Below are 26,209 nucleotides of genomic sequence, written 5' to 3' on the forward strand. Positions count from 1 at the left end.
TATGATTTTGCCATGATTTTTTGCTAATAATAATAATAATAACAATGATAATAAATTTCAGTCATGCCTGTGCAGCATTCATGACAATAAATAAAAGCTATTAATAATGATTGAGGATTAAAGTTCATCAAATATGCTGTTACTGTTGCTTCCAGGCCCACGGTCTTCGTGTGGCAAAGAAATCGATTTCAGTAATTTGGGTCTTTTTGGACCATTAGACTATTAAAAAGAGGACATAAAATACATTTAAAAATAATTCAAACATGATTACTTTGGTAGATGAAGGTGTTCCAGCTGTCACTCCACTCCTGAAGACAAAAGAGCGTCCGCCAGTAGCAGCTGGTGTAGTATTTGTGTAGGACGATAATCTTTGAAGAGTTGAAGGAGTGTGCTTAAGAAATGAGCCACACCTCGACCTCTGAGAGAGAGAGAAAGAGAGTGTGTGATCAAAGGATTAATGGTGTGTATTGGTGTCGATTGACTTACTTTAGCTGATAGTGATAATGGTTCTACAGCAGTTTTGACTTCAGGAGCTGAAGTGAAAGAGAAAGGGAATTGATAAAATAAAATAACAGTCATTCATACTTTGTGGCACAGCCAATGATGAGTTATCGTTGATTAGATTTAAAATTGACTGACTGTTGTCATCGAATGTTAGCAGATCTGATCTAGCCTACAGATGATATAATAACAACTGACTAAAATGTTATTCTTTCCGAAAGCTAATAATCAGAATTCACTCAAAATTTCTATACTTCTATTGTAAATATTGACATCATTATAGATCAGATGTATATAGGGAAATGACTGCTTGAGCCAATTCCAACTAGCTTTTGATTTCTCTATCTTCCTTACCTGGCTTCTTCTAATAAATTCGTCCCTCTCCAGTCTATCTCTTCTCTTCTTTGCTTCAATTTGAGAGTCGTCATCTCCTTCTTCTCCTTCTCCTAACTCAAAATCTCTCTCCGTCTCTAAAAACATGTCAAGCGAGGTTTCGGAGCCAGTTCTCTTTGGAGCAAAACGACGTGATCTAAAGAACCCGTTCTTGAGATAAAGACCATCTTCACACAAATCACCCTCTGCGTGTGGAAAAATTATTATTATCATTAAAAATACATTTGTTACTTTATTATACCTAATAAGAATCTGTCTTTGATGTTTCTTAAATCAGCTTTATCATCATCAGCTAACTGCTTCCTACACAAGTCATTGTGATGTTAAAGACACAGTACGTTTATAAATGTGATACTTACATGTGAACTTTATTTACTTGATCCCATAACTCTCCCTCTGATAGGGGCACGTCTGACCCCGCCCCTTCCTCCTCCTCGTACGAGTCTCCGCCCATTTCTTCCTCGTCATCATCCGACGCTATATCAGTTCCGGATAACTCTGCCTCACTCTCGACAAAATCTTTTAATCTTTCACTAAAATTAGATAGAATCATAAAGCAGGTATGGTAACATTTTGACACAATGACATGTACCTTTGATCTGGTTGTTTGGACTTTGATTTTCGTTTCAAAGTCAGCATCACGTTGTCTTGTTCGTCTTCACTGCTCGTTGCCATTGCAATCTGTGTAGTTGAGGGAGCGGAGGGAAAAACCCCAGAACAAAGTCCGACCACGTCACTGAAGCTACACTGAGTACCTTCAGGACCATCCAGTCCTTTACTGAAGGATCCCGAGCACATTGCTTCAATCTGACTGAAGGAAGGATCTCCAGCTGTCCCCTTCCCTCCTCTGTCCTTATTCATAATACTGGTAATGGCTGAAAATGAAGACAACTTAGCTTCAGGCTGCCTCTTAGCACATAAAAATCTAGAGAAAGAGAGAGAGAGAGAGAGAGAGAGAGTGTGTGTGTGTGTGTGTGTAATATTATTATTATTAATATAATCCTAACCCCTCTGAGTCCAGGAACTGTGTGTCTTCATCTACCATTGACATTAGTCTGGTACTTGTGCTCTCCTCTCTACTGTCCCTCCTATCATCATCATCATCATCATCTTTCCTCTCGGTCACCAGTCCTCTGAATATATCCTAGAAGGGAGAGAGAGATGAGTAAAGAGGACTGAATGTTCATAAGAGGGTGCATGCTAAGTGAGCTATATATAATATGCTTCATCAGCTAACAAGCACTACAATAGTACATGATGCATGCACATGGTTTTTTTAGCAACTTCAAAAATTCGTTAAAAATCCAATTTTGATTGGAATCCGCTCAAACTTTCTACACAACATAAGAACACGTATATGCATCAGAATAAATGATAAAAATGAAGAATTCTCTCCTAGTCATTTTTGGTGAAATTTGTCCAATGACCCTGTACTATAGTACAGGGACTTTGACCCGATTTCGGAACAACTTCAAAAATTCGTAAAAAATCCAATATTGATCGGAATTCGCTCAAACTTTCTACACAACATAAGAACACGTATATGCATCAGAATATATGATAAAAATGAAGAATTCTGTCCTAGTCATTTTTGGAGAAATTTGGCTAAAGGGACTTTGGCCTGATTTTTAGCAACTTTAAATCTACTGACAAGATGCAGAAGCACTATACCAAAATCCTGTGGGAAACCCTAAACACACATGTACATGTATACGTGTACCTTTTCACTAGATATTGATGATAAAGTGCTGTTTTGTCTCAACACAAAAGGAACATTGCTAGAGTTCTCCCTTGAAATAGGAGGAAGAGAAGCTGTTGTGCTTTCAGGCTGATGAGGTGGGAGAGAGTTAGGATAATAACTGGAATTGGTTTCTTCTGGCGAGACAGGAGCAGTGAACAGCAACTGTGTTGTAGTATCTTCTGTAATACTGTCATCATTTTTGACTGATTTGTCATCACTATCTTCATCTTTATCAGATACATAACCTGATAGAAATAGAGTAACATTTAAGAATAATAATAATGACACTTCTTTCTTACTATCTGATGGCTCGGTATACACCAGTGGTGGTTCCTCCTCTTCCCTTCCTTTCTCTTCAACTATAGAAGCTTTATCCATCAGTGACTCTCCCTCTACAATGTCACCTTTGGTTGCAGTAGCAGCAGTTGCCAGACTTTCATGGGAATCTCTTGATGATGTTGCTAGGGTATCATTATTAGTGTTGTCATCATCATCATCATCGATTATTAATTGCCTTGTTTTACGTAATGGGACAAACAATATATCATCGTCTTCCACTTCAGTTTTATGCACGACAACACTCGTATCTTCTACTTCACTCTCACTGTATTCCTATTATTAATAGTTAAATAACCAGTAATCAATAACTATCAATAGTTAACTAACTAAAGCAGGTATTTATTATTATAATTGCTTACTTCCTCCTCTTCCTCTTCTTCAGTTGTTTCTCTGTCAGTAAATTCTGCCTCCTCTTCTTCCTCTTCCTCCTCCTCCTCAAGTTTTATTATTTCCTCAATCTTTTGTATCTCTTTCATTCTCTTTGTCATTACTTGTTTCTTTAACTCAGCTCTCAAAGTCTCAAAATTAGCTTTAAGAAAAAAAACATAAAATACTCAAAATTAGCTCATAAAACCACCACATATGTACCTTGATTCTCCTCTGCTGATGGCTTTTTCTTATTATTTCTTGGTTTTATTTGTCTATAAAACTTTCTTTGTAGTTCTTGAACTGGTGTTAGTTCTGGTAATGAGATACTTATCTCTTCCCACTTATCAGCTGAACTAAGCAATGGAGGAGGGGGAGCAACAGGGGGAGATGTGGTTTTGGGCTCCTCTATATTTTCAGATTTCTCTGAAGGAGTCTTTAGAAAAGAGAAGAGAGAGGATTGACGAGATGATAAAGCAGGAGGAGATTCCTTAAATAGACCTTTAGTCACATCAGTATTAGTGGGAGGGGCTTCATTAATGGGAGGGGCAGTGAGTGGAGCCTCAACATCAGTCACATCCTTTATGTTATCATCTGAAGGAGGAGGGAGAGAAAGAGGAGAGGGTGTCCTCCTAATTTGTGGCTCATTAGTAGTTTTAATTGGTTCATTAGTAGTTTTAATTGATTGGATATTCTCTTTATCTTCTGATTCTGTTATCTCAGGAGGAGGAGGAAGTTTAGGAGTAGCTTTTCTATTAAAGAATTACAAAGCATAATTCTCCCTTCCCCTCCTCCTCTCTCTTACCTCAGTGATACTTTGGTTCTGTTAAGTTTTGAAATGAAGGAGTCCAGTGTCTTTAGTTTAGGCTTATATTGCGGTAATTTAATTTCAGATTCTACACAAGAGATGGTTACAAGGTATTTGAGGTCGTTATTAAGTGACACGCCTACCCCTTATCAATCGCTGGCTCTCACTGTGCATCTTTTTAATATCAAGCTTACTCAATCCCTAAAAATGGGCGTGTCATAAAGTGGGAGGGGCTAGTATTGTACGAACTTGTTTCTCTCTTGTTTTTCTTTGACGCTTTTTAGGAGGTGGTGATGGCTCATCGCTTTTAGCTTCTATTCTTCTTCTCTCTCCTTCTTGTTCTTCATTATCATTAAGTTGTGTGCTATCATTCAAATGATTGCTACTAGAATGAGAGTGAAACGGGGATGATGGGGGTGAGGGAGACTCAGCAGTGTCAAATAGATCAGAGTTTTGAAATATCTAAAAGGAAAGTAAAAGAGATAAAGAGTGAAGATTCTTACTGGATTCTCCATCTTTTGGCGGGAAACAGCGGGAGTGACCGACCCGGCAACGCCCTCTTTACTGCGCATGCACCAAACCACGTGGATATGACTTTTCCCGGCTCATTACCCGGGAATGTGTTTTTATGCCTTAAAAGTTTCGAGGAAGCCTCTGGTATGCACAATCCGTCCATTATAGGCTTGAGAGGGAAGACCAAGAAGAGTGGAGCATCTTTGTTTGTGTGCACATACTTGACCACAAACAGATTTAAGGAGAATTTGGCATCTTTCACTTGTAGATCTCCTACACATAGCCCCCTCCTCTTTCCTCTCACTTTCATTAGATTCCTCAAACTATTTCCACATGCTTCAGTTACAACATCTAACCTCCGGGCTTAACTGCAGCTCTGTTCATCAGGCGAAAGCTTTCCGTGGAATTGCAAGGCAAAAGACAATGGACAGCGGCTATCCACTGGAGTGGTTTGTATCTACGCCCCCGCAGACCTTCATCTGTGAGATCTGTGGAAAAATACTCAACACTCCAAAGTCCACTTCTTGTTGCGGGGAGTCTTTTTGCTGTCGTTGTCTAGAGTTCTGGAACGACTACTACGGCATATGTCCTAAAAGGTGTGGAGAATTGGAGATGGATAGCTTGCGAAAGGAGAACAAGTTGGAAAAGATCATACAATCCCTCCCTGTCTACTGTCAATATTCTAATGGCGGGGGAGGCTGCACCACTATGATAACACTTGCAGAGAAGCAAAGGCACGAAAGAAAGTGTCAGCACAAGCCAAAGAACACAACCAGCTCTGCTCAAAGCAAACCAGCTCTTTCCAGCAAAAGGGAAAAGAACAGCTCCTCCTCGTCTGTAGAAAAGCAAGACACTTATGTAGAAATGGCCAGCGTGGCTGCCAAGACACGAGAAAAGCTACAGCCAAAGCATCTCCACCCATCTCCCTCCTGCTCCACTGTTCCCCATATTGGTGTAGGTGGACTGGTGAGTAGTAAAGAGAGACAGAGAGGGGGAAGAGAGAGCGAGAGTGTCAGTAGTAGTATAGTATTGATATATCCGCTCATTAGTTGAATAAGTCTGCACAGGTCATAGCTCCCTGTGTAAACAAATAATAGAAGATAAGAGACTAGAGAGTGCGTCATTGGTTCTCAATTTAAAGCGCTTCTTTCTAGTCTCCCTGAGCTTCAGTCCCCTACCTAAAATAGCTGGCCAGAGCTCTACCCTGCCTTCATAACCGACCTAATGTCTTCTCCATATTATTCATATTGCTTCCCACCCTCCCAGGCATATCACACCTATCATTTGAAGAGAAGGACGCCTGGAGAATCTCTTGGATTCGTCCTGGTAGCAGGAGCCAAGGTAAAACCCTCTCCTTCTTTTATATCTCACTTTACTTCAACCTCTTTCTTAGAATTCAAACGGGAGAGCTGTCAATTTCTCTATAAAGACAGTAAATCCAGGGACTGTGGCTGCAGAGGCTGGCCTCTTACCTGGAGACAAGATACTACAGGTAATAGAAAAACTACTCAAGCAAACACTTAAAATATCCTTTCATTTCTTAACTATGTCATAATCCCTTTCCCTTCTCCTTCCATAGGTTGATAACATTGCTCTCTCACAGTTGGCACAGCAAGACGCCATCTCACGGATCAAAGACAATCCTGAGGTGCTCCTAACGGTCTTACGGTCGTCCGGTCGACCCCTTCACCATCACGTGTACGAGGACATCAAATCAGCCGAACAAGAGTGGGCACAGACAACCGGAGAGATGAACGAGAGAGGAGGAGAAACAGACAGAAACATGCACAACATGTTTCTACGTCACCAGTTAAACCTAAGAGACAGATCCAGTTCAGTTGGTGGAGGAAAGGACCTCTTGAGACGGAAAAGATCTGATCCAGTATCCGATAGATTAACCCTCATTCCAGGGGGAGGAGGAGGAGGAGAGGCAGCTTACAAGTCCCCGACCCAAACAACTGTTTGCAGTGATCCGACAAGAAACCATTTACGATATTTCCCAGAGAAGGTCAGTGCCGACAGTGGGCTCTCTAGCAGTAACAGCAGTTTCTCACCTTCGCCGCGGTCTCTCTCTAAACCGCACTCCCGCCCTCCTCCGCTCCACGAGGTGGATCATACAAGCACTGATGTTCGTTCAAACGAGAGGAAAGAATCCAAAGGAGAGGCATCGCCTTTATCACGTGACGTACGAGTAGAAGGAGGTTATGAAGTAGAGGTAAGAGAGAAGGGAGGCAGACATACTTTGCCACACCTTAATAGTACAATGCAATCCATAGTAATATTATTATACATGGACATATCGTGCTTAAATTACAGTATGGTAGCGGATATGTCAAGGAACAGCTGGTGTTTATAAGTGTGTGTGAACAATTGAACATCGTCTGTGTATCTTGATAGTACCTTATGGGCATTGACTGAGTGTATGTGTGCTATAGCTGTGTGAGTCTGTGTGTGGGATAGTGAGAGAGAGAGAATGTGTAGGAGTTCATTAATTAGTATATGATATACCAATCGTTAACCTTAAACTGTATACAATGTCACATGCATCACTCAATCTTTCTCACTTTTCACCATTAAAGGAGATATACTTACAGAAGAACGGAACCAATCAATTGGGTATCACACTTGGCTATGATACAACTAATCCTGGAGGAAGTCTGTATGTGTGTGAGGTATGGAAAGGAAGGAATGAGAAAAGGAGAGAAGGAAGGAAGGAGAGAAGGAGGGAAGGAGAGAAGGAAGAGAGAGGAGGGAGAGAGAGGGGGAAAGAGAGAGAGGAGGGAGAGAAGGGGGAAAGGGAGAGAGAGGGAGAAAAAGAAGGGAGAGAGAGGGGGGAGGGAGAACAATAGCTGACTGGGTGTGAGAAAATGGAGAGACAGAGACAAATAAATGGGCTACATTAGTGTCCCTAAGCAACAGACCACATTTTACAAACAGACTGTCACGCATATGAGTACCCTCCCTCACTTTGCTTGCTATACTTTAGACACTACAAGCTTATTTGGACAATATTTGCTTTGTCTGTGGGAAATATTTATAATATTTAATGAAGTTATGCTGAAACATGCGATCGAGAGAGAGAGAGAGAGGGAGAGGAAGAGAAGCAGGAAATAGAGAAATGAGAGAAAGCAGGGAAGAGCTGGAGAGACTACATAAGATAAAAGAAGAGAGAGAGAGAGAGTTTTTGAGAGAGAGGGAAAGTGTCTTATGGTAAAGAAAATAGAGAAGTAGAATGAGAACATTTTCTCTTTAATTAACAGATAATTCCCAGTGGTCTTGCTGCACAAGATGGCCGAGTAAAGAAAGGAGACATTATACGGAAGGTTAGAATAACTACACCCCTAAAGACAGTCTTCACACCCTGACTTATGCAAACAATACAAGCTAAATACAATTACACCCACAAATATTATTATATCTACACAACTTAGTAATAATTATTGGGAGATAACGACAGTAAACACTAGTAATAATAAAAACAATAAGTCAATATAGAGTAATGGTAATAATTTATGCTTTGTTTTCCTATAAAAAATAGATACAGCATGTTTATTGTCCAAAAATATTTTGTAAATGAGAATTATTTGTTTAATTTGTTATTATAAAAACAATTAATTATGGACTACAAATAGCACTGTTGTTTAGCCTCAGTTCACACATGTACACGTACATCAAATACATGCATGTACATGTACGTTACAAATACATTTACCCAATTGGTAAGTACAAATGCAAACCAAGTTATGTAGCTACATTAAATTGGCACTTTCATCTCTTAAGGTAATGTGGCAGTATATGGCATTCACTAATAATCTTTAAATGGTCACGATTGTAATTTATTTTAATTTCATTTCTCAGCCATTAAAACATGATTGGCATATTTTAATAATTGCTTGGTCAGGTGCAGACATTCCTAGGACTTCGTAAAAAAACATGCATCTAACCTCTACACCTTCTTAATTCTTATACCTTCAGTTATAGTCTAATAGCTCTAGCTCCTCTTACACATCTCTCCTTGCTCCCTCTCTCTTTCTCTCTCCTTCTCCCTTTTCTTCTCTCTCTCTCCCTCCTCTCCTGAGAGGTGGCATATGAGAGACATCAAAGAGAAGGAATGAGACAAAGAGAGTGGAAGGAAAGATGAGAGAGTGGCCAACAGTTATTTGTTATTCTAGCAGTTACAATATCATAGTAATAACTATCATGCCAATTCCTTTTACCATCCATTAATACAACACACACACACAATGCAATTTACTAATACAATCCATGCATGAATGTGGTTCTATTTGCTCTGACCTTACATATTTACTAAACTACTAGAAAGAATGTACAACATTAAAGAGCTCAGCCTTGTAGATTAGTAGCTGTTGAAAAAGCAGAATCTCTACCTTATGTTGCTCTAGTACATGTATATGGATTGGTAAACCTTAGCTGTTTCATCATCATCATGCTATGATATTGATATATACATATTATATATGTCATTGTAAACAGAATCCATTTGCTGTAATGCAATAATACCCTTTTTACTCTCCCTCTCTCATCTCTCTGTAGGTTAATGGGTTTGAGGTGTATGATCCTGAAGAAGCAATATTACTGTTCCTAGAACAAGATCAAGACATATCACTAACTGTTGCAAGAAGAATTAAAGTAAATAAATAATAATAGCAATAATAATAATAATAATGATAATAATAATAATGGCAAGGAGAGGAAGAGAGAGAAAGTGAGGGCCAATGAGAGAATGAAAAGTGTAGACTAATGATTAAGTGAAGGAATGAAGAGATAAGCAGAACTTGTATTTGCACATTTCTCTCTAATCCTCACGTTTCATTGTTGTACTGTTTACGCCTTGTTGCCTCACATGCTGTGAATATCACACTAATCATTGCTTCTTTTAACTCTATTTGTTATCAATTTGCATTCCATAGTCTCTAAACAGCCAGTATTAGGGCAAGGACCATGTAATCTATTTCTGTATGCTTACTATAAACAAGAATAATTATAGTAGTATAATGTGAATTAAGAATATTCTTAATTAATTATGCTATATTTCTGTATTTTATAATTCTTCTCGTATGTTTTGTAGGTGTTCCATCACTACAGGAAAGGACTCATGTCCAGTAAAAGTCAAAATGCTCTTCACTCCCACCTCAACCTCAGGGAGTCCTGCTATCATGACGAGGACGAGGAGACCGTGATCCGCCGGACGGACAGTTGTGGTTCACTTGACTCTCACTCGCACATCTACAGACAAAGGACAGGGAGAGAGAGGACAGGAACAGGGACTGAGATTAGACGAGGCTCTGATTCCTCTGCCATTAGACACTTAACGGCATCCACTAATAATATGACGATATCACTCAGCGGTGGTGACCTACATGGGGCAGGAAGAGAGAGGATGAAATCTCCTTTGGTTGGTACTGATCACGTATTTAGACCAATAATGGAAGGACGACCCCACACAGCCAATCATCTCTCGGTCGAGAGAGGGAGAGGAAGGAGAGAGGGTCGTTCACCCCAGCATACAATGGTTCACTCTTCGACATCTATCGATAGTGCCCCGCCCACAGGAAGGGGCGGAGTCTCACCGTATCATAATTCCCCTCCAGTAATAGTCACTCGCCATCACTCGATGGACGTTCAAAGGTTGCAAGCCGTGTCACCCTCAAAACCAGTTCAGCCTTTCTTGGCTTATAGACCTCGTGATGTTATTACGCCTAATTATCGGAGAGGGTCTGGTCCTGATGGTTTTAGTCCAACGAGTGGCCCCATTGGTCCGATCAACCGCCACCATTCTGTTGGTAATGTGAGGTGTGAGAGTCTGGTGTGATTAATGTGTCTTTATTGTGGACTTGTAAATTGTCTTAATTTTCAATCCTTTCTTTCATTTCCTTCTCTCTTGGTAGTTTAGTTGCGTGGATTTAACCCTCCCTCTCTTCTCTTGTCTTTCACATTTTATTATTTTTCTGTTTTTTAATCTAAAGTTTAAGTGTGTACAATAATAATAATAATAATAATAATAATAATAATAATAATAACTTGAATCAAACGAAGAGAGATTGCATGTGTATTATGCATAGCATGCGTGTGCATAGTTAATCAATAATATTAATGATAAATAAGAAAGAGAGAGAGAGAGGGGAGAGTGGAAGTATCTAACAGGAGAAGTAAAAAGTCTAAAGAGTGAGAGAGAGTGATTGATCATTAGTTAACTTCCATTTCTTCAGCCACCGAATGACTAGTCTGACCTTCATCTTGAGAGAGAATAGTAAAGAGAAGAGAGAGTGAGAGAGAGGGAAGTACAGTGTACATTGTACATGTAAAAGACAGATCCTTTATTGGAAAGCATGGGCTACATATCATGGACACTCCTGGTTATGTGTATATAGTACAAGGTGTTCTTTGGAAAAAAGCACCATAACTCAAAAATTTCTTGTTGGAATCAGCTCAAACTTTTTATACAGCATAAGTACATCAATATGTATCAGAAAATGTAATAAAAATTTGGGGTGATTTCGGAGCCATTTTTTGAAAAAAACCATGGGCTATAGTACAGGGATATTTTCGAAAATTGGCCAATTTCTTTAGATGGCCATAACTTGAAAATTTCTTGTCGGAATTAGCTCAAACTTTCTACATAGCATAAGGACATCAATATGAATCAGAAAATGTAATAAAAATTGGAGGTGATTTCGGAGCCATTTTTCGGAAAAAAGCATCGGTTATAGTACAAGGAATTTTAGAAATTGGCTAATTTTTAAAATGACCATAACTCAAGAATTTGAAGTTGAAATCAGCTCAAAATTTCTACACACCATATAAGGACATCAATATTGTATTGTACGAGTTTGGATTGGCCAATGTGTCAGCAATGTGCTGGTTAGGCACATAGCCACCTGCAGGGAGTATACAATTTCACTCTTACGTACAATTACGCAATACAATACACACATGCAAACACAATGACATCAGAATCAGATCATTCATGACTAACCTGTTTCAGTTGGAGGGGTTGACCCTACAGTCACGTGACTCTCATGTGATCCTTCTCCTTCCTCCTCCTCCTCCTCTTTAGATTTATCAATCTCAACCTCCTCTGTCGGCTTGGAAGACTGACCTTTAGGCGTACCACCAACTCGACTTAATAGTTCTCCGATAATTATCGCCTCTTCGCTTTCGTCAGAACACGTTTTCTTATTCGTGAGGTCATGTGACATCAGAGGATCAGATACTGTAGAGTCAGCCTCTTGAAGCTCCACCTCTTGCCCACTGACACTCCCACTTCCGTTGCTACGGAAACTAGAGCTACGTTTCCTAGAGAAGTATGAAGGCTCGTGGGATAGTCGACTGTCCATGACAAAACCATCCAAATTCCTTGCACTCTGGTCAATATCAGGGGGAGGGGTCAGAGAACGAGGTGATAGTCGCTGAAGGATTTGGGCGGGGCTACCTGGAGGCGTGTCCCTAAGAGGAGGAGTTCTTCTCATCATTGCAGGTTCCTTTACTACCAGCATTGTCTCTGGGGGCTGTATCACTGCTGCAGTGTCTTCTATTGTTGGCTTGGACTTTAACTCTAATAACTGTGATAATCTAAACAAAAACAACAACAACAATAAAAACAACAATGATAACAATTAATTACTTTGGTACTTTCATCCATACAAGGTCTGGTTCTTGTGTACTGATTACTAAAAGATTCTAATAAGATGTGGAATTAATTAATAGTCACACTCATTAGCTCCACCCATACAATACCTTCTCTAAAGCTCTCATGTATCTGTCCTTCCTCTTGTAGTGTCTGAGAGGATCCAGTAACAACTCACATAATCTTTGTACTGTGAACGGAGGACTGGAGGGAGAAAGAAAACTAAAATACTTAAATTTTTATAAAAAATTAATAAATAAAATAATATTAAAAAATAATAACATGTTCCTACCCTTCAAATGTGTCCATCATTTCTTTCAGTTTCTTTTCCATATCTTGTTCCGTTTTAGTAGAATCAAACGATTCACTTAAACACTAAAAGAGAGAAAGAAAGATAGATTATTTATTTAGGTGACATTGATTTACTTTGTCCATTTTGTACAGCATGAGAGGTTTTAATAGCTTCCATGGCATCCTAAGAGAAAGACAAGGAGAGATAAAGAATGGTGTGTCTTTCTCTTTACCTAACTATTCCAGTTTTTGATATATCAATAAGGACATCATCCAGTCCTTCATCATAATCACTACAGCCACTCTTGATGAATTCTGAGAGAGAGAGAGAGGGTGGGAGGTGACATACTGACACGAGTCATTATAAACAGAGTGTGGTACCTTCAGTTAGTGTCTTCAGTCTCATGTAGTCTCTAGTCTCTGACTGTGATGTCCCATCATTACTCTTCACTGACTTACGAGTCATCTTTTACTGTCACTCTAGTTGTGATAACATTCAATAGGCCGCCATTTTCAAAAACAGGCGGAGCCAGCCTGGAGCTCCACCCATATGATAACATTAAACAATATTAAACTATGGATAACAATAATAATTATTATTTTCATGCTCACTGCAGCTATAATACAAGTAGATAATAAAATAAAAAACTAGTTATCACTAAAAAGTTCTTTTAAAGCAAGTAAATTCATGTAGCATTCCTTTACATTATCATCATCTAAGTCAGCATCAGAAAAACTGTTACCAATGTCTTCAAATCTTTCAAACAATTGACTTGCTAACGCATGAGAAAAAACAGATAAACTCAGAGCTTTCTTTTTCATCATTCTAAATGCCACACCAATGGCAAAAAGTTTATCAGCAGTGTCCATGTCACTCCATATAGATTCAGATATAATATCAGGAACAGTGTATAATGTTGTGTCAATGGACGAAGCTACCTTAGTTGAAGAAGACTGGACTATTACAGGACTAGGATACAGTTCTACACAATGATACTTAATTAGCTCAGCAATACAACTTAATCCAGTAAGGCATGATGAAGAGGGACAGGATAAGGAAAGAGAAGAAGCAGGGGAGGAATTAGAATAATAGTCAGAAGTTTGGGGAGAGTTGGTAGGTGATGATGATGTTTGCATTATTTCATTTTCCAACGAAATTACGAAGGATTTTGGAATTGGTATTCCATGAAAAATTGATAAACAATTTAATAAAGCTCGATTTTTATGAGACAATGACAATTTTTTAATGACTAACGATACTTGTAACGATGATGTATAATCTTTTTTCTTTGAAGACACTTTTATTAAATCATCATGGCAAGATTTTAACTCTACATCCAGAATAGACATGCATGCATCTTCTTCATACTCATTTATTTTCAATGCTTTGTTTGCTGCAGCAACTTGCTCTGCCATTTTCACAACCGATGGAGACCCAGAGCACAAAGAAGCAAGACTATTAATATCTTTAGTATTATAGCAATGGATATCATTTTCTTCATTTTTAACTAATGAGTACACTATCCTTTGTGCACACTCAAGTTCAGTGAGAGGTTTAACAGCTGGCAATGAGCTTACACCTATCTTGAGTTTAATATCCACTTCTCTGGCTATTTCCTTGTAATCTGAAATCGATTGAGCCACTAATATTATTTGAATATTTTCACAACGAGATAGAGGAATGAGATCAGCAACATTATCAACAGTAGCACTATCAACAACCAGTAACATTGATGACTGGTGATCACCATAATCACAAACAACCTGCATAATTATAAAAATAGTAAATATTATATTACTACATGCATAGTTTACCTTTTCCATGATCTTAATCACATCATTCATGACAACAGGGTGGTAAGCACTACACCAGTAGGTAAATTGATAGGAAGAGTGATGCTTTGCAATGAAATCTTTAACAGTTTCAGCAGGATCAGTACCACAAGGACCATAAATTATCTAAAAAATATTAAAAATCAAAAGTGTAAATAAGACTTATAATAACTCACTTGTACATTCTTTTCAGTAGATGAAAGCAAATTATTCTCCAACTGTTGTAGTAGTTCAAGGCGAGGAAACGGAGAGACACCTCCAGGACAACCCAAAGCTTTAAATACCATTTTATCCTGATCAGACACTTCAACCACAATCCTGACATCACTTCCTGTTAGCTGATAGCCTCCCCAGTGTATGACTTGAGAAAAATGGTGAATAGAGCGAATGCTTTGAATCGACTTCTGAAGTGATACACTACTGGTGTGACCATCAAGAAGATAACGATAGAAATACTGCATGAAGTAGGATGCAGATTGATCGGGGACCTTCCATAATGATGTCATCACAGCAGCTGCTCCTGCTAATAGAAAAGAGCGAGACATTCCTTGTATCTCGTCTCCCTTGAACTTCCCCCGGCCAGAATCACAAGAACTGAGTATTACAAGGCAAGACTGTAAATGAAGAGACTCAATTTCACTTGCATAAAGCAACAGCTTCTTCTCATCTTCATGATAGCGAAGAGATGATGTGAGCGTTGTTTGCCTATCATAACAATGACCAGCTAATAAAACAAACCCATAAGTAGCTGAGCCATGTGTGGCTAAATGAATCAATTTTGCTTGGCTCAGTTTTGATAACACTACATCTTTTGTTGGCTCTCCCCCAAGCAATGGTGGTGTTCCCATATAATGCCCAACCCATTCTGCTTCTTTCTTAGCGTGTGGCAAAGGTCCTGGAGTCCAATCCTCTCCTTCAAACTTGAAAGCTGGTGTGGATGGATCACCAACAATGAGGACATCACCAGTTGTGTTTCCATTGATGTGTATCACTGTAGGAGGAGCTTGTGACATTATACCCAGACAAAGGAGAGAAGGGAAAAACTGTAGTGTATGTTTATCGCCAAAATAAACTCCTCCTTCCTCATTTAGTAGAGCATTGAATGGAATCATTTTGGTGCTATTGTCAGGGATTAAGATCAGCTTGTGAGGACCTTTTGAGTGAAGGATAGGCTCTGGTATAACTGCCTTGAGTATAGCTTCCAATGGCTTAGCTATCATCTTGTAAAGATCAGATAGGATTTTTCTTTTTCTAGCAGGACTACTCCTTTTGTCCCCTTTTTCTTTTTTTACTGGCTCTGTTGCTTTTGTTAGAATTTCAATATCATCTAACTTGTTTGAATCCATGTTGTCGCTATATTTTTCAGCAACTTCCTTTTTCTCCTCTTCATCGCTTTCTTGCTTCTTTTCCTCGTCACTTTCAATCTCCTTCTCTTCATTAGTCTTCTCTCCTTCCTCTTCAATTTCAACTTCAACTTCTTTTTCTTCCTCCTCTCCATAAAGGTCAATGTTACCAGTGAGGTCATCAGCAAGCTCATATCGAAGATACATATCAAGTTGCTTCCCAAATAGCTCCTCATCTGGTTCCTGCTCAAAGGAATTAACTGACACTGTCTTACCATCAAATACTAGTACCCATACCAGTAGCCTAGTGCCAGTGTAAGAGAGTACAACCACAGGAGTATAAGGATCAGGTAGTAATTCAACTGCAAGTTTGATTGCATCAATATTAAGAGGAGTGCTGAATGCAGTAGGCAGTTGATGTGATTTGCGCTTGAGGAGTAACTCACCAAGCGTACGGGCTCTGACTTGCTCAGCAATAGTGAGTGACTGATAATGGTCCCTGAGGTTAAAGGCACAGTCTTGAGCTCTTTGGAAGGTCTTGGCGTTGATGTGAAACAAAGAGAGATACAGATCCAAACCAATAGTGCTGGAACTTGAATTAGAAAAGGCTGATTCCACATTCTTGATGACTTTTCTGAGATCCTTCAGCGACTGCTGGTACAACTCAGTAGTATGATCATCCAGTTCTTCATCTGGCTGGTGCTTGTAATCCATATCCCCTGTATCAGGCCCAATAGCAATAAACTGGAACTCACCTCTTTTAGTGAATTGGTATTGCTCACCTTTCTTCTTTTCAGCTAACTCAAATAAAGCACAGCCACGATTATGATATGCTACATACACAGTAGACCTGTCCCTGCTGAGCCTCAGGACTTCAGTGTAGTGTGGAATAGCTTTTAAGAAATCTTTAAGCAACATATAAACATTACCAATGTTGCCATAAGCTCTGGCTTGGCCCACAACATCACTAGCATAAATAGCTTGAGAGAGAGCTTGATCAAAATATAACTCAGCTTTATCCAGCTCATTCAAAGACTGATAGGCAGTACCAAGGTTATTGAGAGCACGACTAATAGAGGAAGGATCAAAATCATGCTCAAGAGTGAGATCAAGAGAGGTCTGGAGGTGGCTAAGACCCTTTTCCCTCTTCCCTAAGCTTAGGTACGTGTTGCCTAGGTTACCATGGGCCCAAGCAAGAGAGAGGTAATCCTTTTCCTCTTCAGCAATGTCTATAGCAGCAAGATATTCCGGGACAGCTTTTTCATTGCTACCAAGACTGTGTAAGAGATTACCTAAACCAGTGCGAGCGATTATAATATCTGAAGGAGTGGCATCAGGACAAGACATGGCTTGTTTGTATCTTTTCTCAGAATCAACAACACGATCATCATTACGAAGAGACAGAGCAAGTTTTGATAGCATGGCAGAAAGGGTTGTACTCTCTAGATTAAAAAATTCTTCCAATTGTGATGATCGACCATGATGGAAAGCAATGGCTCTCTCATAATATTCTGGAGCTGATTTGTAGTGCCCTTGACTGCTCTCTGCATCTCCCATATATTTGAGGAACACTATTAACTCATCAGAATAATAAGAATTTTCTGAGCGAACAAATTTCTGAAGGATACCTTCTCCTTCTCTAAACTTTTCAAAGGACTCTTCATATTCTTTCAGCATAAAATAAGCAAGGCCCTCTGCAAACAAGACAGCCGCAGACTCATCAAAACTTTTAGCTAAAGAGGTCGCATGCTGGCTAAGCATATATTTCATTTCTTCATAATTCATGGCCTCCAATTGCTTTTGAGAATGAAAAAGAATGTTGCCCAACTCAGAATTTGCATCAATATTGAATATTAATTTATCTACTGATGCTAACATACTGGTATCTTGAATAATAATCTGATGAGAAGGATCACTTTTGTAAGAAACATCTAATGATGATGTTTCCAGGGTTTTAACATCTGGTGGATTAGATACAGGTACATGTACAAGTGCATCGGCTTCATGAGTAGCTTGAGATTGCTGAGTTGGTAAGGTACTATGATCAGATGATATGTGATCAAACTGAATGCCTTGTCTGAATAGATCATCAGAATTAGAAGGACATGTAGGAGCTGTCAAATCTTCTCCATTATCAGGCAAAGTATCTTCAGATCTTTTAGACTTTTTACTGACGCCCTTGGTAGGATGATCACCAGTTACTATAAATGGTATCACACCATCAATTTCACTAGAAGACTGAAGAGCTGTAATTAATTGGCAATTAGTACTTGAGTTTTGATGATTATTGAGCATCAAAAAATAGGAGCATGTGGGAATTCCATTAAAATATCCAATTTCAATCTATAGTAAATAAGTAAACTATAATTACAATAGAATTCCATATTTACATGGTCAAATATTTTTATGGAAATAGAATTAACTGTCATTACAATCTACAACAATGGTATACTGTACACCTGGAAATAATTGCAGGGAATTAAATTTTGCAAATGAATAAAAATGCAAAATTTAAGTCCACAAAATAATCAAATTCATGCATGACCACAGTACATTTTGCTACAATAACTGTCAAAACTGCAAAATTTAATCCGCAAACCAATTTATTCTTAAGGATTCACAATTTTTTTCACAAAATTAACCGGCTATAGCCGGTTAATTAACCACAACATTAACCAAAATATTAACCTAGGCGCTAAGACTATTTTCAATGAATATGATTACAATAATGATATTCATTCATAATAAATAATTTTTTCATAGACGGTATCCACCCACGATGTAAATTAATGACAGCAAGATCAAAAGATCATAGGCGGTGACACTGCCTGGCCATTTTTCTGAGTGCTAAGGTACTACAGGCTCACAAGCAGCATTTATGGAAAGTTTAGAGGCTAGACTATATCATATAGACCAGGTAACTCTTGTTGCAACATAGTTTTGTTGCTATGCTTTATTTTGGCATCTTGGGCTTTGATCTGCCTTTGATGTGGAGAGCTTCTTGCAATCAGTAATTTTAATTGTGGGTGGCTACTGTAAATGATTCATTGAAAATTGTCTTAGCACCTAGGGGGTCTATATGGTAATAGTGAAAAAAATTCCTAAGGATACTGCATTTCATGTGCAATATAATAAAAAAGAATGTAAAACATTAAGGGGCGAGCCTAAGCAAGCCATAGATCATGTGCTGTATCATAAATTACATGCATAGACCCTATAGGATACAAACTTCTGCAAGTAATTATTGCAACAATATCCACCCACACTCATGATTTGGATGGGAAGATACAGTGTAGCTACTATGGGGAAACATGAACAAGAGGCCTTCGTGGCAAAATGGCAATAAATGCCAGTAACAGTGAAGAATAAAGCCCAAAATGTATTCTGAGAAAAAGCTTCATTGCACTTGAAGCGAATTGTCCACAAAGGCTGCTTTTGGCCTCCTATCCATTGGTTTTGCCTGGTTTTGCCGTCTGGCAGAATAATTGTGAATTTTTTCATTAAAGAATGCAGATAGGGCACGGAAGATTATGAATAGTGTCTCATATACGTGTACAATACCTATAATTACTTCTAGAAGTTAGCATGCTATAGGGTCTATAATGTATGTGCTGTATGATCTATGAGCAAGTACATGCCTAAATGCAGGAGATTTCTCTATTTACCACATAGAGGGAAACTTTGAAGGGGGTTAAATTTGGCACTGAAATTTCAATTTGGCAAATTAGTGGCCACATGCCATTGAGCTTGCGTACCATACGTGTTTTAATTTTCAAGGTGCATTAAATTTTGTTATTTTCGTGCTCACCTTAAATCCACAAAATTTAAACCACCTCTAATGCCATTCTATTGTATGTAGACTATGGCCAGAACACAAAAATTAACTCAAACAAATATTAACTTTTGAGCACATTTCATTGAAAAAACGAAATTTTAAACACTTGAAAATTTGAACATATACAATGTAATGGATCAAAATGGCAGATTTTATTTTGGCAAATGGCTACTGTATAGCTTGATATTTTCGTGGGTCGATATTTTCGTGGTTTGCTCCTAGTGGGGCAATTCGTGGTTTAATTTTCGTAGTTGACAGTTTACATAGCCTGTAAGGGGATGGCACTTCAATGATTTCATGGGTTTAAATTTCGTGAGCAGCGCATAACCACGAAAACCACGAAATTTACATTCCACGAAAATTTCAAGCTATATGGTATCAAAGCACCAAATTCTCCAAATTTAATTTCCTCCAAAAAATTTTGGCTATACAGTACTTCATCACTTAAGAATCTCTGCACTGAGCAATTGAAGTCATCTTGCCTATAGCAATGAAGATACATCTACATGTACCAGTTGAGTTTGGGACAAGAAAAACTGAAATGAATTTTTATAGGAATGTGAGATAAGGATTAAAGATGAAACTTTCACAGGTTCTTATTCACCAAAGTCCATCAAAATCTGTAAAATCTTGGGTTCTTCAGCTTTTGGGAGCCCTGAGAACCAGGTTCTCTCTATAAACCCAATGACATTTTATGATGTCATAGTTTACACAAGTAAATAAAAAACATTAAAAATGGAAAAGTAGTATGATCGAATTGGAAAAAGTAAAGAAACAAGAGGCTACTTGCAAAGTGGTGTGGTAAAAAATCCTACACTACTGCATGAAGATAAAGGTTTTATAGTGTTATCATGTAGCAGTCTGTGTGCTGGGATAACTACAACTGCCGAATGCTTTGGATTATAAGTTCTTCATGCAGTGGAATAGGATTTTTTACTACACCAGCTTGCAATTACCTCTTGTTTCTTTACTTTTTTCCAATTCAATCCTACTACTTTTCCATTTTTAATGTTTTTTATTCACTTGTTTCCATTCAGGTTAATCATATTCATGCTGATCACGTGCACATAAATTAAAATAGCATCAAACCACAAAGCCATGCAGTGTTTGCAGCTAAATTTTGCCTTCATTTTGTTCTCTGTCTTTGCTTCTTTTTAAAAGCACTTGTCCAGTCCTTGACCCAAGAACAAAGGAATGATGTAAAAGCCAACTTAATTGCTTTCCTGGCTTAAAAAATTTCTGTGTTGATAGAAGATGAAAGAAGAAAAAGTCTGAAGAATTTTGCAGAAATTTGAATTTGGGCCTAATCTCCAGAAATGCTCCCACTACATTACAGTCCACTCTAAAGGTACCAGGAGAATCGCTCAGTGAAGGAGAGCTCATCTAAGCCATTTATAAGGCTGTACAACGCAAGATAAAAGAGTTAAAAGTGTTTGAAAATCACTAAAACAGCCACCATCTTGAAAAACCAACCTCAATCCTATATATAGGCTACCACCTATATAATAAGCACATGTGATCGCATCACCCACCCAAACTGGCTTCTATGAAAATCATTATGTCATTTTGTATTTTTCAAACAGTCACTGTACAATTAGGCAATGCATGTAGCTTTCTCATAGCATTCAAAAACTTAAATGTAAAAGATAGTATATGTATAGGTTATACACCGAGGTCGAGGTTGCTATGGGATTTATCAGTATACATGCAGACGGTACACTTCTCTAAACACCGGAAGTATAGGAAATTGTATGGTTTCCATCATGTCAGAACTGATAGCCATACTATTTTACTTATTTTTCTTGCATAGGTACTTTAACAGTGCTGTAACTAGCACCATTAAGAGAGAAGTCGCTTGTCATAAAGAAACAAGTTTGGTTTTCATACTCAAAGTTTAAGCAAAGATATTGCCGTGAAATTTTTTTGTTTAATAAAAATTGTTTGACTTTGATTTTTGTGCAAATCATTCACAGACTACCCGGTCTTTCCATAGACTTAGGAAGATGTAGTCTACATGTCCTGCTAGTTTAAATCTTAATGGAGCCAACATAGCTATCAAAAGAGTGCTGTAAACTTAGTCATAATTATGTGACCTGAAATCCTTGATTCACAAGAGCTGTTCTTCTAATTTTGCCATACACAGATAGAATCAGCTCTCCTCTTTGCTACTACCAAGAATAAACTTCATCTGTGCTTCTGTTTAGGAGATACACCTCTACTTGCGCAGCCACCATTTTTACTTTTTAGCCATGAAGCAACTTTGATTTTTGTGCAAATCATTCACAGGGGTGCTGGGCTTTTGCCAAAGGGTCTGGGACTGTACTTACCTTTGCTTAATACAATGTTATGGCCCTGTGGTGCTGGTTCAGGTAAATTTCCCCTCAAAGTTGATGTGATCTTCCAGATTTCATCTAATTAAGAGCCTACAACTATGCACATAGTGTTTCAAATTTTGAATGAGTATAATGATATTCATATCCAAATTGACAATGAATTAAAAATTATAACAGTGATGTAACAGGAAGTGAAGCCATAAATGATCCTTACACAAAAATGTATCGTCTGCATGTATACTGTATTTTACCGAGGGATGCAGTCCTGAGGTAAAATAAACCCACAGCAACCAAGACTGAGGTGCATAACAGGCTTCTACCATGCCATTATCTATAGCTAAAGACACTTTCCTTCACTAGCAAAGGTTTATAAAAGCGAAGGGGACTCTTCTCTTCACTGTCTTCCGACTCTTCTCATGAAACAAGCAGCAGTATCTTCTTCACTTGCGCTCCATGTGTAAGTAGTAGAAACACGCTCAAAACACGCCTCTTTCAAAACAAGCACATAGCTAAATTGAACATGAAGTCTCTACCTTGGTCTCTATTCCTTTATAGCTTTCTTTCTATGTGAAAAGGTTGCTTACTTTGGCAAGTAATACCTCAAGACACTTGGCTACTGTGCTTCGAGGTAAATAATTTTAAAAAACCGGTTCGGGGAGTTTTATACATTGTTCCCAGACATCTGTGAGGTAATATAAGTGATTTTACTTGCCTCCAATGTGGCAATCTGATTGGTCAATTGCAAATAGGCATGGCAGAACTAGTGTTTCCCAACCTTTCTTGCTGCTAGAAAAGTCTTTGAACAATAATTTAGTGGTATTATATTGCTGGCCATTTGCTGCAAATAAGCTGATAGCTGCCATTTTATTTCATTGTGATCACACCACACCCAAGATTAGTTTCTTGGGCAGAGCTCTTAGTGATGAAGTGAGTTTATCAGTACGGGTCATTCATCTAACTAGTTTTAAAGTTAAATAACCTAATCTTCATGAGTGTAGCTAGGCCTTAAAGTTTTACATTCTTATTTATAATGTCCCATGAAAATTACCAATCAATAGAATACCTGTAGGTCGGGATATATTCACAGCTGCAATTATTCGCAGCAATAAAAAAATTCAATTAAGTGTTCAGCTATTCATCTATTCTCTAGCAGCTTTAGTGGAGCCATTCAGCAATAGCGACTCATTTTCTATCTGTTAACTTCTTGTATGGACCTCTGCCTCAGAGCTCTTTGCTGCAGATTGTTGCCGGTCCGCATGCTGGTAATAATAAACCACACCCAAATCAATTAACACTAACTAGAATAGGTGGAGAGTGTCAAGATAATGGAGAGACAGTAGTTCTGAAAAGAACTAGTAAAAGTAGCTCCAAAGAGACAAGGATTAGTAACACAAGAACAATTCAAGAACACTGCAGCAAGGTTCTTAGCTTCAATAACATACCGTTTTCAACTAAAATAGCATTTCAGTTTCCATGGTTTTTAATTGAATTTTTTATGACCAAGAATAATTGCAGCCGCGAATATCATGAACTACAGTATATGCATCCACTGCATCAGATTAAAACATTAGGATAAAGGTGGATTTAAAATATTACGCTGGGGATTTAAAATATTATACTGGGAATTACTTTGACACTGCAAGGAGTTAAAATTGGTTCTACTCTAGTGTAAACCACGTGCCAAAGGGTCAAATCACTCACAGTACACTAACATAGCATTATATTGCATGTCTAACTTAAAATGTATTCATGCAACTGCTGACACATTAAGAAACAATGAGTCATCAATAGACCACACAGAATGAGAACTGCTTGTGTGGGAAGATTATTATGGTGGTAGTTTAAGATTAAATGAAATCTGGCCACCATTTTGGTTTGCAACTTTGAATGAAAAACTGTCCAACATAAAAACCTGTATTACGAATTTTGGAGCAAATTGGACTAAATCTTTTACAGGAGAATCTTAAAGGCAGCTATTCTTTCTTATCCAAAGCACTTTTTAGCTTTTAATAGAGCTATAGCAGGTAAGTGAGACAGTTTCTTTGTGCCTCCATTGACTTCCATAACAAACTTGCCAAGCAAAATGGCAGCCAATTATGACATGTGGGGAGATATAAAAATTAGTGATGGGCGATTCCGAGTCCGGAGTATTCGATTCTTCGATTCCAAATGAAATCGTACTCGTATCGAAAGAGAAGTAGGAATCGTTTGAAACGATTCCGAATCAAATCACACCCAGCCACACCCTTTAATATTAATAATAGTTAATTATTCAGTAGTTAATACATCAATTATTCATCATTATTGCATTTTTATTGCTGTAATGATACCATGTGGCTTTGCGCATGCACAGATGTAATACTCGGAATCGGTATTCGATTCCATCGATTCCAGTCTCAAAAGTATTCAGAATCGGAATCGAATGCAAATTTCTGGAATCGCCCATCACTAATAAAAATTAATGAAATTCATAGCTTTTGTTATACTCTGGGTCATCTATGTACACAATTAACAGTATATGAATATTTAATCACCTGACTATGGAGAACAATAGTCCAATAATTCCATGTTGCTGTTGATGTTGATATTTGCAATTGGTATGACTACAAAAGACAAATGTGATATGCATGAAATGGTAAACTTAAATGGTAAACTTAAATTATTTACCTCAAATTCAAAACTAGTAGATGCACGTTGGTCATAAAACTGAATTTGCAGCTGTTGTTGACTTAACTGTTGAAACAAAAAATCCCCTGATGTGTCTAATTTAGTAAATAATCGTTTCACTGATGCATCCAATCTACCACGGCTAGGCATCTCAGAAAATGGCTTAACATACAAGTCATCACCTTCCCTTGTATAATAATGGACTAATAGTACTTCCAAATTTTGTAAGTTGATTCGTTTATTGATCAATTCATGTTCATGTTCTTGATATACGTTTAAAGTATCATTCAAAACTTCTACTTCTATGCTAGAAACTTCACCCAAAGATTTTATAGAATGATTATTTGCTTTTTTCCCTTTATCCTTTGTTGCCAATCCATCTGTCTGAGGATTGCTATCAGCTGTCACATTGCCATTTCTTAATTTTATCCTGTCTACAATTTTTGAAGCCTTTTGAAACGATTTAAGCTCATCTGCAGTAATGCCATCACTTTGGGATATAACTGGAGTCTTTCTTTTATCCTTAGTAGTAGTTGGGTTATTTTCAGAAATGTTTTCTACTTCTGCCTCAAAAGCTTGTTTCTTTCTCATATATTTATTAGTTGAATTATTTTCAAAATTTTTTCTCCAACTTTGCATAATTGGCTCCTTATGCCACTTATTTGTTTCTTTCTTTCTTTGGCTATCTGGATTATTTTCAGAATTTTTTTTCGAAATTGCTACTTGTGCCTGTTTCTTTCTCCTGGTCATATCAGTTGAATTATCAATTTTTTTTCTCAAATAGCATGATACTTCCAGCTCTGGCCTGACAGATACCACAAAAACCAAGGAGACAAGAGTAGACTTTGCGGCCTTCCATCTATGCTTCCATGGTTCTTTCCAATGGTTTGTCTCGTCACGCGGCTCACGCCGCCCCGACCCCACCTTGGCCTTCCAGTCAAACTGCTTTAGGCCTAGATATATTGCCTTAATAACAGACTCTGTCTTCTTAATGGCAGAAGAGGTACTATTGGGTTTCACTTCAGATCGAACTTTACGTTTCTCCATCTTTAAAGTTAACCAGGCAGCCCAAACAACAATACTGTATACAGTAATAGCATGACTCAGCATATCATGAAAGAAAAAGGGAAGGGTACCGGGTAGGAGCGCGAAACACCCACGCATTTAATTAAAATCACTGTAGCCTGCATAGCTTAATGAGTTTACTATTTTTAGAACAAGGTAAACCCATAGATATTAGAGTAAATGAAAGGGATAGGAAACTTCCGTTCCCGGGAAATCAAGCTATTTACCCTAGAAAGCGGAGGAATCCGGATACTAGTATACTCTAGCTGTTATTTTCCATCGCCACAATAGAGCTGTTGCACGGATATAATTAACGGGGTAGGCGAGGCTTCCTGTCGGCCATCTTGAGTGGCAAGAATGTACACGCAACGAATGGAAGAATGGAAACAAATTGCTATTTTTCATCAAAGAGATATCATACTTCACTGCAGAATATTATAGAGACTTCTTCACTCAATATCTTCATCTCCTAACTTGCATTAGCCTGGAATGTCAACTGCAGAATTTATTTAATTTTTTCCCTCCATTCCCCC

The 26,209-nt window shown here is 38.1% G+C and overlaps 4 protein-coding genes across 5 annotated transcripts in view; 1 reads left to right on the plus strand and 3 right to left on the minus strand.

Moving 5' to 3' along the window:
- The window catches only part of LOC105313015 (claspin-like), a 9,986-nt gene extending 5,220 nt beyond the window's left edge, over positions 1-4,766 (minus strand). The window contains exons 1-17 of one of the 2 annotated variants that reach the window (XM_019997511.1): positions 4,652-4,732; positions 4,398-4,610; positions 4,292-4,349; positions 4,146-4,236; positions 3,563-4,092; positions 3,334-3,503; positions 2,935-3,247; positions 2,615-2,880; positions 1,902-2,038; positions 1,487-1,819; positions 1,254-1,427; positions 1,136-1,197; positions 856-1,079; positions 586-673; positions 487-533; positions 272-418; positions 1-219 (exon numbers count right to left, since the gene is read on the minus strand). In XM_019997511.1, the coding sequence (XP_019853070.1) occupies positions 118-219; positions 272-418; positions 487-533; positions 586-673; positions 856-1,079; positions 1,136-1,197; positions 1,254-1,427; positions 1,487-1,819; positions 1,902-2,038; positions 2,615-2,880; positions 2,935-3,247; positions 3,334-3,503; positions 3,563-4,092; positions 4,146-4,236; positions 4,292-4,349; positions 4,398-4,610; positions 4,652-4,720 (3,024 nt within the window). In that variant the 5' untranslated portion in view covers positions 4,721-4,732 and the 3' untranslated portion in view covers positions 1-117. Of the gene's footprint in view, positions 220-271; positions 419-486; positions 534-585; positions 674-855; positions 1,080-1,135; positions 1,198-1,253; positions 1,428-1,486; positions 1,820-1,901; positions 2,039-2,614; positions 2,881-2,934; positions 3,248-3,333; positions 3,504-3,562; positions 4,093-4,145; positions 4,237-4,291; positions 4,350-4,397; positions 4,611-4,651 lie in introns of both variants that reach the window. The other variant, XM_019997512.1, reaches the window with a different exon arrangement.
- A 214-nt stretch (positions 4,767-4,980) lies between these two features.
- Positions 4,981-10,838, plus strand: LOC100635612 (uncharacterized). The gene is made up of 8 exons (XM_003387125.3): positions 4,981-5,627; positions 5,928-6,002; positions 6,055-6,153; positions 6,241-6,876; positions 7,241-7,333; positions 7,922-7,984; positions 9,216-9,311; positions 9,751-10,838. Exons 1-8 carry the CDS (start codon positions 4,995-4,997, stop codon positions 10,492-10,494), a joined length of 2,439 nt encoding a protein of 812 aa, XP_003387173.1. The 5' UTR covers positions 4,981-4,994; the 3' UTR covers positions 10,495-10,838.
- On the minus strand, positions 10,831-13,166 carry LOC100635738 (serine/threonine-protein phosphatase 4 regulatory subunit 2-B-like). Its single transcript, XM_003387126.3, has 8 exons — positions 12,982-13,166; positions 12,834-12,915; positions 12,736-12,784; positions 12,602-12,684; positions 12,420-12,513; positions 12,307-12,362; positions 11,659-12,254; positions 10,831-10,918 (listed from the first exon to the last, which is right to left on the minus strand). Exons 1-8 carry the CDS (start codon positions 13,064-13,066, stop codon positions 10,869-10,871), a joined length of 1,095 nt encoding a protein of 364 aa, XP_003387174.2. The 5' UTR covers positions 13,067-13,166; the 3' UTR covers positions 10,831-10,868.
- Positions 13,155-25,959, minus strand: LOC109582671 (uncharacterized). The gene is made up of 5 exons (XM_019997510.1): positions 24,612-25,959; positions 24,479-24,547; positions 14,610-18,119; positions 14,416-14,559; positions 13,155-14,364 (listed from the first exon to the last, which is right to left on the minus strand). The coding sequence occupies exons 1-5, from the start codon at positions 25,773-25,775 to the stop codon at positions 13,249-13,251; spliced, it is 6,003 nt and encodes a 2,000-aa protein (XP_019853069.1). The 5' UTR covers positions 25,776-25,959; the 3' UTR covers positions 13,155-13,248.
- Between the last annotated feature and the right edge of the window lie 250 nt (positions 25,960-26,209).

The sequence above is a fragment of the Amphimedon queenslandica genome, unplaced genomic scaffold (genome assembly GCF_000090795.2).
Source record: "Amphimedon queenslandica unplaced genomic scaffold, v1.1 AMPQUscaffold_13365, whole genome shotgun sequence".
In the NCBI taxonomy this organism is placed as follows: Eukaryota; Metazoa; Porifera; class Demospongiae; order Haplosclerida; family Niphatidae; genus Amphimedon; species Amphimedon queenslandica.